This window comes from Mirounga leonina, unplaced genomic scaffold, assembly GCF_011800145.1.
Source record: "Mirounga leonina isolate KUSES-001 unplaced genomic scaffold, KU_Mleo_1.0 Mir_488, whole genome shotgun sequence".
Taxonomy (NCBI): domain Eukaryota; kingdom Metazoa; phylum Chordata; class Mammalia; order Carnivora; family Phocidae; genus Mirounga; species Mirounga leonina.
In genome coordinates this window covers 1,483,442-1,499,282 of record NW_023270777.1, presented here as the reverse complement: position 1 = coordinate 1,499,282, position 15,841 = coordinate 1,483,442, and the positions used below count along the sequence as shown (strand labels likewise).

Here is a 15,841-nt window from a genome sequence, read left to right as displayed (position 1 = left end):
GAGCGGCCCGGTTCGGGGCTGGAGCTCGGCATCCGCGTGTTCGCGGGCGTGGGAGGATCGGCCCGGCTCCGCGGTCCCTCCGCGGCGTGCCGGGCGCCGGTCGCGGCTCCTCGGGTCCGAAGACAAATGGGGTATCCGGCTGGTCCTCAGGGGTGCCGTAGACTCGTGGTGTAGAGAGAGCATTGGGACGGATTCACGTAAGCGCTGTTTATCGGGGGCCCGGAATGTGCTAGGCCCCGGGGGTGGGGGTGGGGGGAGTACCGGGTGCACGGACGGTACCCTGGAGCGCCTGCCGGGGGATGAGGGGCCTCGGGGGCAGGGAAGGAAGAGCAGAGGACTGTGTGCGCCCGAGCGCGGTCCCCTGGATGCTTGCGAAGCGCACGGACTGGGCGGCGGTAGTCCGAAGGCCAAGACGCTGGAAGAGGGGCCAGAGTTTGGACCGCGGGACCCTCCCTGGGCGTGACTGCAGCTTCCAGCGCTCAGTGGAGAGCGGGGGCCAGGAGATGCGCAGGGGCCTGGCCCGGAGGGCGCGTGAGCCACCTTGAGGAGTTTGTATTCTGTAGGCGTTTGAGGACCGTGAGCAGGAAGCCGCATGATGATACCTGGAGGACAGAAGCAGAGGGGAGTGAAGTGCGGCTCAGAGCACCGGGAGAGAGCCTCCTCCCTGCGTGTGAGTGAACACCCTGGGGAGAAGGAGATCCTTGTACTCCTACGGGATACGGAATATTTGGTAGGATCTGGCCTTTCACAAGTTACGGAAAAGGGTATCCGTTAAGATGCTTTTGTGTCTGGACGTAACATAATACAGCTCAAGCTGGCTTAAAACCGTGCAAGTGTGTAAGCTCTCATAATTGGAAGTCAGGCAGGAAAGTGTTTCGGGACTGAGTCTTGTGGCCCCACGGTCCCTCGATTTCTATTAGCTCTCCCTGATGTCGTCCACGAGCTGGTGGAGAAACGGCAACGCCATATAGAAGTCTGTTCCGCTGCTTCTGTCAGGACGGTAGGAACTATTCCCGGAGGCTCCCAGAGAACTTGCTCAGAGTATCACTGACCCAGATGAAGGCGTGTGTCCATTCCTGGACCAGTCCCTGCTGTTCTCAACAGTCACTTGCAAGGGAGGTGGTCTTGCTGTCTGGGTTAGCTCAGCTGGGGCTCGCTCCCGGGGCTCTTAGGGGAGCTCAGATCTCCTGCAGAGCCTGCAAGGCCCCTGCCCACTTCTTTGCTCAAATGCTCCATAAAATGGTCTGAGAAGCTTTGTATCCCCATACCTACGCGTCAGTCGACTTCCAAAATGTTTCATCATAAATTTGAATAGTTGCGAAGGATATTTTGAGTGTATTACGAATTTTGGCATTTCAAAATGAAACCTTGGGGCCACGTTCCGGGATCCCTGCCCCGAGATTCCGTGTGCTCACCACACCCCCGCCCTCTCTGTAACCTCCATCTGGTCGCGCCCCACGCCTCCCTCCCGTCCCCACTCCATTTGCCTCCTGTCCTGCTCTCCCATCTCCACTGCGTCCTGGCTGACATCCTCAAGTCCCTCACGCCTTCATTCTTCCACCGCCATATCCAGGCTGTGAGGAGTGGAGTGTTTCCCCGTGAGCGTGAGGTCTGACGTGAGCCTGCGCCTCTGGGAAAGTCAGCCCAGTGGATGTCCACTCTGGCTGGCACGTGAGGAGCTGCCGGAAAGGAACACAGCAATATTATTCCACAAATGACATTCATGTCGTGTCACTGGCAGAAGGCAAGTGGAAGAAGGGTCAGAGGAGGTCACGTTTCGTTGGGGGAGACTTTCTGGATTTGAATTTTGAACCAGGTGTTGAAGTTGGGGGCAGATACGCTTGCCCTGTTGTGCCGTGGACAAGTGCGTTTCCGTGCGGTTCTGTGAATTCTGACTTGGTGAGGCACCCGACGGTGGGCAAGCTGTAGGAGAGATGCGGGTGCGACGGGGACCGGAGGGGGTGGGGAGTAGACAGGGAGCGAAAAGTAGCAGCTGTGGGACTGGTGTGTGGAAGAACGTTAGCAAGACATTTATTTAAGGCTGCACTTCCCAGTTCCGATGGCACCACGAATGAAGAGCGTAGCTGAATCCCCCGCTGTGGATCCTTACTCCTTTGTAATTTGCGAAAATTTCAATGAAAAGGAGAAATCCAGCTTTTGGGGGCCTACCCTTATTCCATGGGATGGTCAGAGCCCAGGCTGGGGGGGAGTTGAAGATTGCAGGTTTTTTTAGGGGAGCACCAGAGATTCCGGGACTCAGGGATCCTGTGAGGAGATCAGGCTCCTTCCAGGTGTCTGGGGGTGGGTAGTGCTGGTGACCTCCGTCCTGTGGAGGTCACCCGACATCACCACTCTCCCCTTACCTGCGCACGCGGCCCCAGGCCCTCCTGCCCATGAGCGTCTTCGTTTCCTCACTGATTGCGTCTCTCCTTCCCTCCAAACCTGTCTCTCCTCTGCCGCCAGTGCCGTGCCTTCTAATACGAACATGTCGCGGGCGCTCCCGTCAGGGAAGATCCTTAGACCTTTCATCCAGACTCTTTGGAAGCAGCAGATTTGTTCATCCGTCTGCCACCACCTGGCTCCACTTCCGTTCCACTTCTCACAGGCCCCCTGTGACCCCGACTGTCCCCGTAGGCATTTTCCAGGGGCCCTGGGTCATTCTGGGTGCCGTGGCCCCGGTGACTCGGTCACTGACCATCCCTTCTCTTGTCGGCAGGCTTCCCTTCCTCCTCCCACCCCTCTCATTAGGGTCCAGACAGGAAGCTGCCTGCTCAAATTAGGATCATCGAGGGAGGTTTCCTTGCAAAGAGGCTAATTACCGACGATCCAGGTGTGGGCGGGGTGTTGAGCCCGGGCCTGAGGAGACCCGAGGCGTGAGACCACTCGCTCGGACAGACACCCCGAGAGGAGTATCGGCCTTCAGTGGAGGGACACCGCCAGCCCAGGCAGCCTCACCAAGGGAGGATGGAACCAAGGGAGCAAATACCCCGGCCTGACTCCCCCTCCTCCTGGTCCCCCACTGGGGCTCCCCATGGCCGGAGCCAGAGGCCGGGGGCCTGTGGGTGTCTGCCGCGGAGCGTAGCCTCCTGGGGCGGAGAGCGGGGCGGAGAAAGGCAGGAAGATCTGGAGGGAAGGCCTCAAGATAGCGGCAGAGCTTACGCGTCAGCCTTGGCTTTCTGGGTGTCTGGCCCCGTGTCCGGCAGCTCTCCCACGGTCCTCCTACCACCTGCGCTGTGTCCTGTGCAGGCTGTGTCTCTGGTCCTGGTCGGCGTAAGCTTCAGACTGTGACATTTTACCTGATTCCTTGATACTCTGGATGGATGCCTGGAAACTTGTCTTGTACAAGACACAGTTGACGGTCCTCTCGCGTCCTGACCGAGCTGCTGCTCCCGTACCCCCGGCCTCTGGCCCCCCTGCTCATCTGATTGCATACGGGGAGATCCGCGCGCCGTCCGTGACCCCGCCCTCCTCCTCTCCCCGGGTCCGGTCCAAGCAGCTCTAGCCAAGGCTCAGAGGGTTTGACCCCTGAACTGTTTCTGCAGCTGTTGCCTCTTCATTCCCTCTACTGTTGCCCTGGTCAGAGCTCACGCCCCTTGCCCTGGTGTGTCCCGGCCTGCAAAGTGGCCGCAGAAACGCTCATCTGGCCACGCACTGTGGCACTCCTTGGCTCAGAAACCGTAAAGGCCCATTGCTGCCCGTTTCCGCCCTGAGGGTCACCTGACACAACGATCACTGCTACCGGACGAGGATCGCATTCCTCAGATTGGCTGCAGTGCCCTGGACGGAGGCCAGGCTCCTTCTCCTAGCATCGGCCCTGCTTCTGTGACGGGGATAGCTAAATCCCCAGGGCCACCGTGCCAGTTAGGACTAAGTTTGGCTTCCTAAAAACAAGACAGAAAACCACAATGGCTTAAGCAAGGCAAAGGCGTATTTCTCTTTTAGATGAAAAAGTCCAGGGGCACCTGGGTGGCTCAGTCGGTTGAGCGTCTGCCTTTGGCTCAGGTCATGATCTCAGCATCCTGGGATTGAGCCCCGCATCCCCCGCATTGGGCTCCCTGCTCAGCAGGGAGTCTGCTTCTCCCTCTGTGCCCCCCCAACCCACTCGTGTCTCTTTCTCAAATAAATAAATAAAATCTTTAAAAAAAAGTCCAGAGGCAGGCCTTCCAGGGCTGGGATGGCAGCTCCATGGAGTCGCCAGGGACCCAGGTTCCTTCCAGCTCTGGCCCCATCCTGGGGTCTGCAGGGGACGCTGCTGTGTTCACGGTCCGTCGCCCCAGGCCCAGCATGGAAAAGAGTGAAGGCATTCCCTCGCCCTCCGGAGACTTCCCAGACATCCCACACACTTCGTCTGCATTTTTCTGTCTCACCGGCCAGAGTTTGGTCATGTGGCCAAACCCAGCTGCAGAGAAAGCTGAGGAATGTACTTCTTTAGCCAGGTTCCTTTTTTTTTTTTTTTTAAAGATTTTATTTATTTATTTGACAGAGAGAGAGATAGCTAGAGCAGGAACACAAGCAGGGGGAGTGGGAGAGGGAGAAGCAGGCTTCCCACGGAGGAGGGAGCCCGATGCGGGCTCGATCCCAGGACCCTGGGATCATGACCTGAGCCGAAGGCAGACGCTTAACGGCTGAGCCACCCAGGCGCCCTTTAGCCAGGTTCCTTGCTACAGTAAATAAATTCATTATTCTGTTGCTGATGCGGTGTGGAAGGATGGATATCGGGTAACAACTAAAACTTCTGCCACAGCCTTTTAGGAGTTTAAAAAAGTATAGGCTTTAAGATCTAAGAAAAGTATTAAGAAAATTCTATAAAGAGACCGTTTATAAAATCAGTCTGTAAAAATAGTTAACATAGCTACATATAAAAACAATAGCTGCTTAGAAAATAGAAAGCTCACTAAGAGGAAAGACATACAGAGATGTCACGGATGTAACAGCATCAGGATACGTTCGGACATTTTACAAAATGATAAACTTACTTGGAGAAATACGAGCATCGACAGGAAGTATTTGAAAAAGACAGAGCAAGAACTTCCTCTCACATAGTAAAGATCTGAGGAAAGCCACGGTGGGCCGAAGCTGTGGTCCCAGGGCAGGAACGGGGCCGTGGAACCGAAGGGAGTCTAGAGGCTGAGCCCGACTCAGAGCATCACCGTGGTGCGGGCAGCGTTTGCATCCGTGGGGGAGGGAAGCGCAGGCGTGGATACGGCTCGCCGGCCACCTGGAGGAAATGAAGCTAGAACAACTTCGTCCAGATGGAAGGGAGTCAAGAGGACTGACTTCTCTTGTGGGTCTCGTTCTGGCCCAGCCGTGGGACCCTCTGGATGGTCAGCCCTGTGGATACGGCCCCGACCTGTATCCTGGTGAGCGCCGTGGGCCTGCACCAGGGAGGGTCCCTCTCTCTTGCGATCAGTGTGCCGTCTTTGCTGCTTCTCCCAGCCTTTCCGTGGTGGACCCTGTGTTCCCACTCTCCTTGCCAAGCCCAGGTCCCCCGCCAGCTCACCGCTAGAATTACGGAGCTTTTGTGAGCGTCTCTCTCCTGAAATCTCTCCCTCTGAAGATTCGTGTCGCGCTTCTGTCAGGGGCCGCTCTCCGTTTGGCGTGCCCACCGTGCCCCAGGCCCCTTTCTTGGGCAGCGTCCCGTCCTCTCACCAGACCCCAGGGCTGCTCCAGCCGCCCTAGCTTTCGCGTCGGTCACGTGCGCTGCAGCCACTTCACGCGCCTGCCCTCTCTCATTTCAGATTGTGAGATGGGGACTGAGCACGCGGAGGCAATCCCCAAGGAAGAAGTTTCAGAGGAAGCCGAGCCACGCGTGGCAGCGTCACAGAAACTTCCCAAGGTGGTTTGCCAGGGCCGGGAGTTTGGAGGCGCCCGGGCAGAAGACGCGGTGGAGAGGCACTCGAGAGCGTCCTCAGACGAGCGCGCGCAGCAGGCGTCTCCTCGGGGGAGAGGCCTGGCGTCGGGGCTGATCGCCTGTAAGAGGTCACCGTCGGGCGAGAAGTCTGGGGACAGCGACGAGAGCGAGTGCGTCTGCAGCCCCGGCCCGCACCCGCTCACGTCTCCGGCCGAGCCCCCGGCTGAGCCCCCAGCCGCGCCCGTCCGCGCCTGCGCCGCCTCCCGCCACAACCCTGTGGAGAACTCAGAGTCTCACAAGGCCCGGAGAAGTCCTGTGGGAGAAAAGCCTCATACATGCACAGAGTGCGGGAAGGCCTTTAATCAGAACTCACACCTCATCCAGCATCTGCGGGTCCACAGCGGAGAGAAGCCCTTCGAGTGCAAAGAGTGCGGGAAGACGTTTGGGACCAACTCCAGCCTGCGGAGGCACCTGAGGATCCACGCCGGGGAGAAGCCCTTCGCCTGCCGCGAGTGCGGCAAGGCCTTCATCCAGAGCTCACACCTCATCCACCATCACAGGATCCACACCGGGGAGCGGCCATACAAGTGTGAGGAGTGTGGCAAGGCCTTCAGCCAGAACTCGGCGCTCATTCTGCACCAGAGGATCCACACCGGGGAGAAGCCGTATGAGTGCAACGAGTGCGGGAAGACCTTCCGGGTGAGCTCTCAGCTCATCCAGCACCAGCGCATCCACACGGAGGAGCGGTACCACGAATGCCTCGAGTGCGGCAAAGCCTTCAAGCACAGCTCGGGCCTCATCCGGCACCAGAAAATCCACACCGGAGAGAAGCCCTACCTGTGTAACGAGTGCGGGAAGGGCTTCGGCCAGAGCTCGGAGCTGATCCGCCACCAGAGAATCCACACGGGGGACAAGCCCTACGAGTGCAACGAGTGTGGGAAGACGTTCGGCCAGAACTCAGAGATCATCAGGCACATTCGGATCCACACCGGCGAGAAGCCCTACGTGTGCAAGGAGTGTGGGAAGGCCTTCCGGGGGAACTCGGAGCTTCTGAGGCACGAGAGGATCCACACCGGCGAGAAGCCCTACGAGTGCTTTGAGTGTGGGAAGGCCTTCAGGCGGACCTCCCACCTCACGGTCCACCAGAGGATCCACACGGGGGAGAAGCCTCACCAGTGCGGCGACTGTGCAAGAACCTTCTGGGACAGCTCGGAGCTGCTCCTCCACCAGAAGATTCACGTCGGGGAGAAGCCGTATGAGTGTACTGAGTGCGAGAAAGCCTTCGGCCAGCATTCCCAGCTTGTCCTCCACCAGAGGACGCACACGGGCGAGAAGCCCTACGAGTGCCAGGAGTGCCGGAAGACCTTCAGCAGGAGCTCCCACCTCCTCCGGCACCAGAGCGTCCACTGCGCGGAGTGATCACCCTGGACGACGCGCCCCAGCCCGACCAGCCGCGCCCAGGTCTGCGGACCCCACGAGGGGACACACGTCCTCCTCCCACCGACTTCGAGCGCAGCGGCCAAAAACGAGGAGGTGCTTTTGTGAACGGTTCACAGAGAAGTTTCGGGGTCCCGAGTTAAATCGTAAAAGCTGTTTCAGGCCTTCATGTTTCCTCTGTCCCCTTTCGCACTCCCTCCGCGCTCCCCGAGCGGATCCCCTCACTTCCGGGGTCTCTACCAGCCACGTAGCCCAGATCATTAGTTCTCGGGAACCGTGGAGACACGTGGCCCGCCACCTCCCAAGGGTGACAGCGCTGACTCGTGGAAGGTTAGGAGGTTGTGGCGGAGGACACACTCCCGTCTTCCCAGCCACGGTGTCGCACCAGGACCCTTGATCGAGCTTCTCTTAGCTTCGACACCTTGCAGACGTGCTACCGAGGTTCCTTAGATGATTGCTGAAGCCGGGAAGCTTGGGGACCCCCTCCCGCGAGGCCTCCTCGTCCCCCCGCAGAGGGTGCAGGACGGAGGAGATGACAGGCCGCTTCCAGGATGGCGAGCGAGGCCCTGAGCGTCCCAAGGGGCTGGTGGGCCAGGCGGGGGGCTTGCAGAGAGCAGCCCGTGGGCAGCTGTGCCCCGCAGGGGCGCTGCGCGGACGGACGGACGGACGGACGCCCTGCTGGGTCGTGCGTCAGCAGGTAGCAGAGGGACTGTGCGGCCTCACCACCAGCAGGTGCCTGGGCCCTCGCTGGGCCTCGCCCCGCAGCCCGGCAGCCCCCTCGCCTCCTCCCCCGAGCGCTGTGTTCTCTCCTCGGGCGTCCACGCGTCCGCGTGTCTGGGGCACCGGGAGGCGGCCGGCCCCAGCAGGCTGGCGCTGCTCCTCGCGCGCGGCCCTGAGAGGAGGGGGTTGAACTCCGTGAGCTCCAGGGTCCGACCAGCCCCGCGGTTGTGGACTTCTTAGATCTAACGTGACACGTGCTCAGTGCTCTGTTGTTTAATCTCTTCTTTGTGACGCGATTACTGACCCCTAGTGTTCCCGAGTGTTTGCTGTGCCAGGCCCAGCACCAGACCCTCTCCGTGCTTATTTTCACTGTGTCTCTGATGTGGGGCCCCTGTAAGCGGCTGGAGTGGGACCACGTGCGTACCATAAAATCCACCTGTTCTCCGTGTTCGTTGAATGATCTTTAATTCACAGAGTTGTGCATCGGCTGACCGGGTGGGTGTGGGTGTCCCTGCGCCGATGTCGAAGACCAGGAGCGGGGGGACGTTCGGGGGCTTGTCCGAGCTCCCGGGCCCCGTGCTGTGCCGTGGACAGGCGGGCTCACGGCTGCCATGTGTGAAACCCTGTGCACGTTGGTGTTTTTACTACGTGGATCTGAATGTCATGGATTTAAATCGTGTCCTTGGAAACCACCACTCACAGCCAAAACCCATTATGTGGGTTTACTCTGAGCCCCAGTGTGCTCCCCCAGCTCAGACCCTTCCTTGAGAAAAGGCCGTACAAGCGAACAGCACGCCGCACAGCCCCCCACCCTCCGTCCCTCCTCTGGTGTCTGGCGGTCAGGCCCCGAGCAGGAGGGATTCTCCAACTTCCCCCGTCCTTACGGGGATGACAGGTGCAGCGTGCTCTCTTACTCGCTGCTCAGGTTCAAGCCGAAAAATGCTCCTGACCGTGTCTCTGTCCTGTGAAGCCTGGATAGCACCCATCCCTCCAACCCCTGGTCCTGTGTTCACGTGTTTGATGTCCACACTCACCCCTGGCCCCGACAGAGACTCGGCCCCTGTTTAAGCTCACGCCCAAGAGTCCGCTCCCACAGACGCGCCCAGGTGCTTCTCCCAGGGGAGAAGGGCGTGCACATTGTACGTCCTCCCACGTCCCTTGTTGGCCAAACCACGGCTGGTTTAGCTCTCTCTCCCTGCTCCCCCCACCTCAGGTTCAGCCACCTCAGCAAGGCCCAGCCCCTCCCCACCGGCCCCACCCGGGCTGTGGCCACTGCGCGGAAGGAGAAAAGGCCCTCCCTCAGCAGCCCACTCCCTGGAACACGGGAAGGCAACAGTGACCCACTTCGGTTGTTGTACTTGAGCATATGCGTAAAGAGGGGAGGTCTCCTCTCGGCCCAAGAAGAGTCCGTGTTTCCCAGGAGGAATTCTGGTGAACGAGTCTCTCCACCTTGATGCCCACGCTATGCGCACAGCCCATAACTTCGCTCCCTGCCCACGTCCGCCTCGCACCCACTCATCTCAGGGAGACTCGGACCTTCCCTTCTGTCGGCCTCCCGTCCTCTCCGCCGACTTGGGACTCGAAATCTGCCCCGTTGTTGTGAGTGGTAGCCATACGTTCATGCCAGTAGGAGTCCATCGAGGAAAAGAAGCATGAATTTTCTTTTTTTTTTTTTATTAAGATTTTATTTATTTGACAGAGCACAAGCAGAGGGAGAGAGAGGGAGAAGCAGGCTCCCTGTTGAGCAAGGAGCCTGATGTGGGACTTGATCCCAGGACCCTGGGATCATGAACCGGGCCGAAGGCAGCCGCTTAACCGACTGAGCCACCCAGGCATCCCAGAAGCCCGAATTTTCTTAGGGTTGGAGCTTTGAAAACCAGGCCTCACAATCTCAAAGACCTCCCTAAATGCCCAGAAATAACCCTTGAGGATTTTTAGCTCCGTTGGTATACATTCTCATCCTTTCCGTTTTACTGGTGTCCTGACACGTTTGGTAAATTGTGTGTCCTTACAGTTTTACTCACTTGACGCCAAATACGTTGTTCCACGGTGTCTTCATGTGACCCTCCTAGGCCAGTGTCATCCCCGTCCCTGAGGGGCACCCTCCCCCCAGGGCCACAGCCACCTGCTCTGTGCTCCTGCTTTTGCAGAAACTTCACTCTGTCCTCCACCCTCTGCTTGGCTTGGTGAGATCCTTTATCGTTCACAACGGGGCCCGTGTTACCGATTCCGTTCATTGGTCATAAATGATCTCTATACACACATCCATGTTTTTCATGATTAACAAGGTAATGTTCCGGATCATCTGGATGGTCCAACTTTTTTTTTAAAAGCCTTACTACTGAGATTTCAGGGCCAGCGTTTGCAGTTGTTATTACTGTCAGACTCGTTACATGTTCTTCTAGGTGACTCCTGATCTAAGGCGGGTCCCTGAGCTTGTGAGGTCAGGGGTCTTGAGACTCTGGAAGGCTCTGCCTAGAAGAACGTGCACGGGACCCCAGGGGACTCACGGGCCACCTGAAACCCATCCTTGGACCTCTGTAGTCCTTTACCTTGCCCCTGAAAGCCAACTTTGACCTTTGAAAAACATTAACCCAGAAAGCCGCAATCACTACTCCCTCATCCGGGGCCTCAGCTTTGGGGATGAAACTGTCCAAAGGACCTGCCTCGGGGCGCCCCTGACGGTGGAGGGAGCCGGAGCCCCAGTCGCCCAGCACTTGCTGAGTGCCCCCAAACCTGTTAGCACCTGTGTACCGACCCTGGGGGCCCCCCCGAACAGAGGGGGTGGGTCTAAGCGCTAGGAGACTGCTGGGGACTTGAGCAGTCCAGTGGCGGGCGGTGCCCCCAAAAGGCGCCCGGAGCTCTGAGAGGGGAGGAGGGCTGGGGGCGGCCGGCGGGCAGGTGAAGCCCCTCCACGAGCCTCAGGCCCCCCCCGCACCCTCGTCTCCAGCCTCCCCTGTGGTGTGGACAGAACGCTCATGTGTCCTTGTTTGTAACACGCTTTGCAGGCCGTGTGGACCAGACTCGCCCCCGGCACCCGGCACGTCTCCAGAGCCACCACCTGTGCCCGGCCGCCACCTTTCCTCTGGGACCATGAGGTAGGAGCCCCACCGAGTGCAGCCCTGGCCCGTGGGGTCCCGGGGAGCAGTGGGGTCGGGGTGCTGGGCACACAGCCAACTCCCACCCGGAGGCTCGGCTGTCCGTTTTCCGCATCCTGGGGTGGGCTTTATTCAGCAGCCCCGCAGATGCTCCCGGCTGCCATCCAGGCCCCTTCACACAGTGTTTAATAACGAACTTGGATTTCGTCTCGCGTGCGGTGGGAACGGATAGACTCAGGTGGGGAAGGCAGGGCTGGCTTTAGGAAGAAGGCCCTGTCATCCGAGGCTGTGGGCGGGAAGGCCGGTGTGGACGTGTGAGGGCCGGCATGGGGATTGACCGTGTGGGGCCTTCCGCATAGAGGGAGGTTGGTTATGCGTCGGATGGGTAAGGTCTGGGCCGGCTCCTGGGCAGACGACCCCAGAGATCACCAAGGAGGGAGCAGAGTGCGTCTGCACCCTTGATCTGCTGCTTGTGGGGCACTCTTCAAACTGGACTGCGGGGGGCACAGGAAGGGGGCCTATAATCCACATTCCAGTCCCAAGTCGGGAGTCCCTGGGCTGCAGTGGGTGTGAGGAAGACCTGGGAGGTCTTGAGTGGAGCTTGGAGGTGCTGCGCGTGGGAGACGGTCACACGGGGGGAGGCCCTAGACACGTCGCACCGGGGAGGCCCTCTGAATACCAGTGTGGAGGAACCTCTGGTCTTGACACCTTCCGCATCACGGGGCGTCCACCGTGCGCGGCCATCCGGGGCTGGACCGACTGCAGGACCCTTGTTCTGACCTAAAGCCTTTTCTCTCCTCCCCCTCCCTGGGGTCAGCGGACCACACACGCCCTCTGTGGCAGCTCTGGGTCTTGCCCTGGCCGATGGGCTGCAGAACGAAGGGTATCAGGCCAGGGCTGCCACCCCGAAGTGAAGAAATGAGTGGTCCCCACAAACGAGGCCACAGAGGGTGAGCCCCAGGAGGTGAGGGGAGCGTCGTGATACCTTGCTGCCCTTCATCTCTCTGTGCAAACCCTCTGTCCCCCCAAAGGATGCTGGTGGCGTGAGAGTTTTGTCCCCCGTGGCGTCCCTTCATGTGACGGGGGACAGGGAGGAGGCTTTCTGTGGCTGCGGCAGCTGACCCATGACGCATTTACGCGAGTACGAGCGGCCCCGGGAGCCCGGACACCTGCCACTTTCATCACCGGGAGAGAGAACAGAGCAGATCTCACCCGGGCCGCCCTCAGAGTCTCTCTCTCATCACAGCCTTTGCCGCTTTATCGCGTTCCTTCCTGTTTTACACGTTACTTCCGTCTTCCTGGACACGCTGTTGCTGCATGGGAGCCGGCGGCCGACGTGTCTGCTGGGACTCCGTGCTCTCGTGGTGCCCCTTCCTCGGCCTCACGGGCTTGTGCTCTCATCTGCTCAGGGTTACCCTCAACACTGGCCCTGGGCGGCTTGTGCTTACCTAGTCTGTACCGCGAGACGAACCATGTGTGTCCTCCGGGCTCGGGATGGGCTCCCACCCCTGCTCCTTCCCTCTTGTTCGCACCACGTTGGCTCGGGCGCTGCAGGAAATGCAAATGAGTTGAGGGAGAAGGAGCCGTTAGTCCTCACAGTGGACCGACAGCCAGGGCGGCCAGTCTGTGCTGACCCCCAGGCGCCCGCGGCCTCTTCGGAATTCAGCGTGGACGGGATTACCTCGGTCTGTCCTGGGGTTCCCGTGTCCTCATCCGGGAAGTGGGGACAGCGTCTGCAGATAGAGAATATAGAACCACGCACCTGAGAGCCCGTCACCTGGTACGTAGTAGGCGCCCCGTAATGCAGTGTCGTTCTCTCCTTTACCCGTGGTCCGTCTTCTGATTTGCCCCAGGTTAGGGGTGCCTTCTCCCTGGCGCTTGAGCTCGAGGAGAGTGCAGGTCGCGCCTTCGCCCTGCACCGGTCGTTAACGCACATTATTGCATCTACGTGAGCTGCCGAGCAGCCCTGTGAGCGGACGTGGGCTCCCATTCTCACACCGGGTCTTTGCCAAGTCTCCCCAGTGCGTTTACCGGGAAGTGGCGAAGGTGATGCGTTCGGAGGTCACGGAAGGCTCTCCCCGCACACATTCCCCCGTGAGGGTGCTCAGTCCTCAGACTCCCCAGTAAGCTAGCACTTCCTTCCACTTACCAGTTTTAGTCCTCGTTTCTGAGATGAAATTCCACAGCACAGCCGATTATGGGTACTCATGACCGCTTTCAGCCGGTCTGATTTTGATAGTGTGTTGCTGTATGTTTCTTCCATACACACCCGGTGTTTGTCCACACTCCTTCCACCCGTGGGTCGATACTTTCCATCGGATTTAGAAACCGTCAGCGCCCATTGCTTCAAGTGTTTTTCCGCTTTCCTCCTCTTTCCCCTGGGACTCTAACCACACGTATCCTCCAGTGATTGACGGTGTCCCACGGCTCGCTGATGCCCTGTTCATCTTTGTTGTTTTCTTTTCTTTTTTTTTAGGTATTTTGGTAGTTTCTATCCCCATTTCTCATCTCAGACATTGTAATTTTAATTCTAGAATTCAGTTTATGTCTTTTTTAAAAAAGATTTTTATCTATTTATTTGAGAGAGAGAACGCGAGCAGGGGGGAGGAGCAGAGGCAGAGGGAGAAGCAGACTCCCCGCTGAGCAGGGAGCCCGATGTGGGGCTCGATCCCAGGACCCTGAGATCGTGACCTGGGCCGAAGGCAGACGCTTAATGACTGAGCCACCCAGGCAGCCCTGCCTTGAAGTTTTGGCAGCATCCTAGACATTGTAAATTTTATGTTGTTGTTGTTGTTGTTGTTTTTTAATTCCTTTCAATATTTTTGAGCTTTGAACTGGGATGCCAGTAAGGTACTTGGAAACAGTTTGGTTCTCCTGAGGCTCCGTTTCCCACTTGGTTGGTGGGACTGAGCAGCCTTGAGGCCCAGGTCCCTGCAGTAAGACCCTTGTGCGGCTCTGCGGGGTGCGTGCCCACGGCAAGGGTTCTCCGCTCCAGCCATTCCCAGACCTGTGTGAGCTCCAGGAACGCTGCCCGTGCCTCCCACGGGTTCTGTCCCTGGCTCCGGGTGGGGGACATGGCGCCAGCACGTGTGTGTGAGGCCCGGGGTCAGCTGGCTCTCTCCTCTGCGACGCTCAGCTCCGTCCCTTCAGCCGGGCCCATCCTGGCTCTTACCTCACCTGTCCCTCTTCCCTCGGGGCACCCTGCCCGGCACCCCTGTTGTCCACTGTTCTGTCTGGCTTCTTAGTTGGCTGGGACGGGGGGGATGGTAAATCCAGTCCTCGTGACTCCTTCACGGCCAGAAGCGTTAGTCCTGTCTGTGTACAGAGATGTGCTCGTCTGCTCTATAAGGCGTTCGTTTATGCCGATTTTGTGGGTGAGGGAGCAGTTTTCACGTTTGAAAGAAAGGCCATCATTTCTCATTGTTCTGTTCTGTAGTCGGGACAGAAGGAACTTAATTCTGTGTTGCTCCCCAGGCAGCGTTGGCGGGCAGGTCTCAGGGACCAAGTCCCCACCCGTCTGCAGAGTCTGGCTCCCCCTGCCCCACACTTCAAGTCAGGAATGCGAAAAGCCCCGCTTCCTCCTCCTCCTCCTTGCAGTTTTGTTGAGCAAACAAGGAGCTGTGTGGGCACAGGGTTGGAAGTCACACTTAGGTTCAGATCTTGGCTCTGCCTCGGATGCATCACGTGACCTTGGACAAACTAGTGAACCTCTTCGTCTCTTCATCCGTAACATAGCAATATAAAGCAAGCCTGTTTCTTTTCTTTTCTTTTCTTTTTTTAAGATTTGTTTACTTTAGAGAGAGAGAGCGTGCACGCGGTGGGAGGGACAGAGCGAGAAGGAGAATCTCCAGCGGACTCCCCACTGGGCACGGAGCCCGACCTGGGGCTCGATCTCACGACCCTGAGATCACGACCTCAGCCGAAATCAAGAGTCGGCCGCTCCACCGACCGAGCCCCCAGGCGCCCCTATAAAGCCTATTTCTTAAGGTTAGACGTGACTGTGGAAAACTGCTTCATTACTTTGCAGGTGCCCAGGGGAGGCAAACGAGGCTCCCAGGCTGATGGAGTCCCTCAGCCCCAGGCCCTCTGCTGCAGCCCAGGAGCTCCTGGGCATTCCTCCGTTCTCTCCTCCTGCCCCGTCCTGTCCTTCCCGTCTGCCCCCTCTCCCCATCCCCAGGCTGATAGCGCAGTGTGGGCCTCCCACTGCCCCCGCCAACATCTCTTTACTCTGCTTATTTGACGCCTGGTTTTCTTAGGTTGCAGTCCTGGGGGAACAGACCTCTAGATGGAGTGTTGGGGGGCGCCCTGGGGAACATCTGGGTGAGAGAACAGGGGCCGCGGGACGGGGCAGGGGAGGAGCTACGCCAGAAGCCTGCATCAGCCCAGGGGACGTGCAGGGAGACCTTGGTGGCCGGGCCTGTGAACACACCTCCCTTTCCTCCCCGCCTCTCTGCTGACCACGAGGCAGGGTGCTCCATCCCACGCAGCCAGTCTGCCTCCGTGGGAGGGAAGGGGCTGCCCTTCTCTGTTGGCAGCGGGCAGGTAGGATGGGGAGGGGCTCCTGCTTCATCCACTGCCCCCCCCCATCTGCGAGCCCCCAGCACAAGCTTCCTCCCAGTTGATAAATGAGTAGAGATTTAGTAAACAGAAGTAAAAGAGACAAAAAAAAAAAAAAAAAGAAAAATTCTGGAATAAAGGCAAGGAATGCTGGGGGCTAAGAACATACTTCTGAATA

At 58.7% G+C, this 15,841-nt stretch overlaps 1 protein-coding gene across 7 annotated transcripts; it reads left to right on the top strand.

The window, feature by feature from the left end:
- Window positions 1-6: 6 nt before the first annotated feature.
- ZFP3 (ZFP3 zinc finger protein) lies at window positions 7-15,746 on the top strand. 7 transcript variants are annotated; one of them, XR_004676352.1, is made up of 3 exons: window positions 7-197; window positions 11,017-11,106; window positions 14,889-15,746. XR_004676352.1 is itself a non-coding variant. In XM_034989366.1 (3 exons), exon 3 carries the CDS (start codon window positions 5,747-5,749, stop codon window positions 7,268-7,270), a length of 1,524 nt encoding a protein of 507 aa, XP_034845257.1. In that variant the 5' UTR covers window positions 7-197; window positions 564-670; window positions 5,739-5,746; the 3' UTR covers window positions 7,271-8,456. The 7 variants fall into 7 exon arrangements, 3 of the variants coding, with proteins under 3 accessions (XP_034845257.1, XP_034845256.1, XP_034845255.1); XM_034989366.1 differs by lacking the exons at window positions 11,017-11,106; window positions 14,889-15,746 and adding exons at window positions 564-670; window positions 5,739-8,456; XR_004676351.1 differs by lacking the exon at window positions 7-197 and adding an exon at window positions 217-670.
- Window positions 15,747-15,841: the final 95 nt, after the last annotated feature.